At 58.6% G+C, this 887-nt stretch overlaps 1 protein-coding gene across 5 annotated transcripts in view; it reads right to left on the reverse strand.

Annotated features, from left to right (window-relative positions):
• The window catches only part of EPHA7 (EPH receptor A7), a 192,434-nt gene extending 192,015 nt beyond the window's left edge, over nucleotides 1-419 (reverse strand). For all 5 annotated transcript variants that reach the window (XM_045294526.1, XM_004710917.4, XM_004710916.2 and 2 more), the window contains exon 1: nucleotides 97-419. In XM_045294526.1, the coding sequence (XP_045150461.1) occupies nucleotides 97-193 (97 nt within the window). In that variant the 5' untranslated portion in view covers nucleotides 194-419. The remainder of the gene's footprint in view (nucleotides 1-96) is intronic.
• Between the last annotated feature and the right edge of the window lie 468 nt (nucleotides 420-887).

An 887-nucleotide genomic window follows, 5' to 3' on the forward strand; every position in this document is an offset into this window, starting at 1 on the left:
GCTGGCGCGGCCGGCAGCCCCGCAGAGGAGCCGGCTGGTCCAGGTAAGCAGCTAAATAAATAAGTCAGAAGAAACTTTGCTTTTCTGTCGCCTTACCTTCCTTCGCAGCCTGCGCCTCCCCCGTGTGTGCAAAGCGGAGCAGCCAGATGTAACATAAAATAATCCACGAAGGGTGCCGAGTTTGAAAAACCATGGTGCATGAGCAGGTTTTATTTTAGGTTTCAGTTCTCTGGAGTCGTCGCTTTTCAAATGCCGTTTGCTCCGAAGTGGCTGGTTGTTGTTGTTTTTTATTGCGCTCCTCGCATCGATTACCCCTTCTCGGTTCCCGGCTGGCCGCTCCACGTTTAGCTTTTATGCCTCCCCCTCCCTCCAGTCACTCGCACCGTGTTTGCTGCCTGCAAGTCTCCGACTGCAGACCGACCGCTTGCTCCACACTCCAATAATATCAATTAGGGGGGGCGGGGCTCCGTGCCCAGAGCCTCCGCCACTCGGGCTGAGTGACAGGCGCAGCCGGCCTGCCAGGCAGCGATTCCCAGGGCCAGGGGGTGGGCCCGGGCGAAACGGCCGCCTTGGTTTCGGGGGCGTGGCCCGGCGCGCAGACCAATCCGCGCCGAGCGGAGTCAGGTTGCCAGTCCAGGATTCCCTCCAGGTTCGGAGCTCTCTGCTCGCGCCGAACGCTCGGAGACGGATGGCGAGCGTGGCAGGCGAGGAGTGTGCTGCCGTGGGCGCTTGGCTTTTAGCAGCCCTGTTTTTCGCGGAGCAGAACAAATCCGAGAATTTACCCCAATGTGTGTACCTGTACTCCTCTCAGTCATTTTAGGCGACGAAAATCGTTTCTCAGCTACCAAGCACCGAGCCCGGGCAGTGAAATGAGCTGTGCCTTTAAG

The sequence above is a fragment of the Echinops telfairi genome, unplaced genomic scaffold (genome assembly GCF_000313985.2).
Source record: "Echinops telfairi isolate 266 unplaced genomic scaffold, ASM31398v2 ScPeMD7_3533;HRSCAF=4204_0, whole genome shotgun sequence".
NCBI lineage: Eukaryota > Metazoa > Chordata > Mammalia > Afrosoricida > Tenrecidae > Echinops > Echinops telfairi.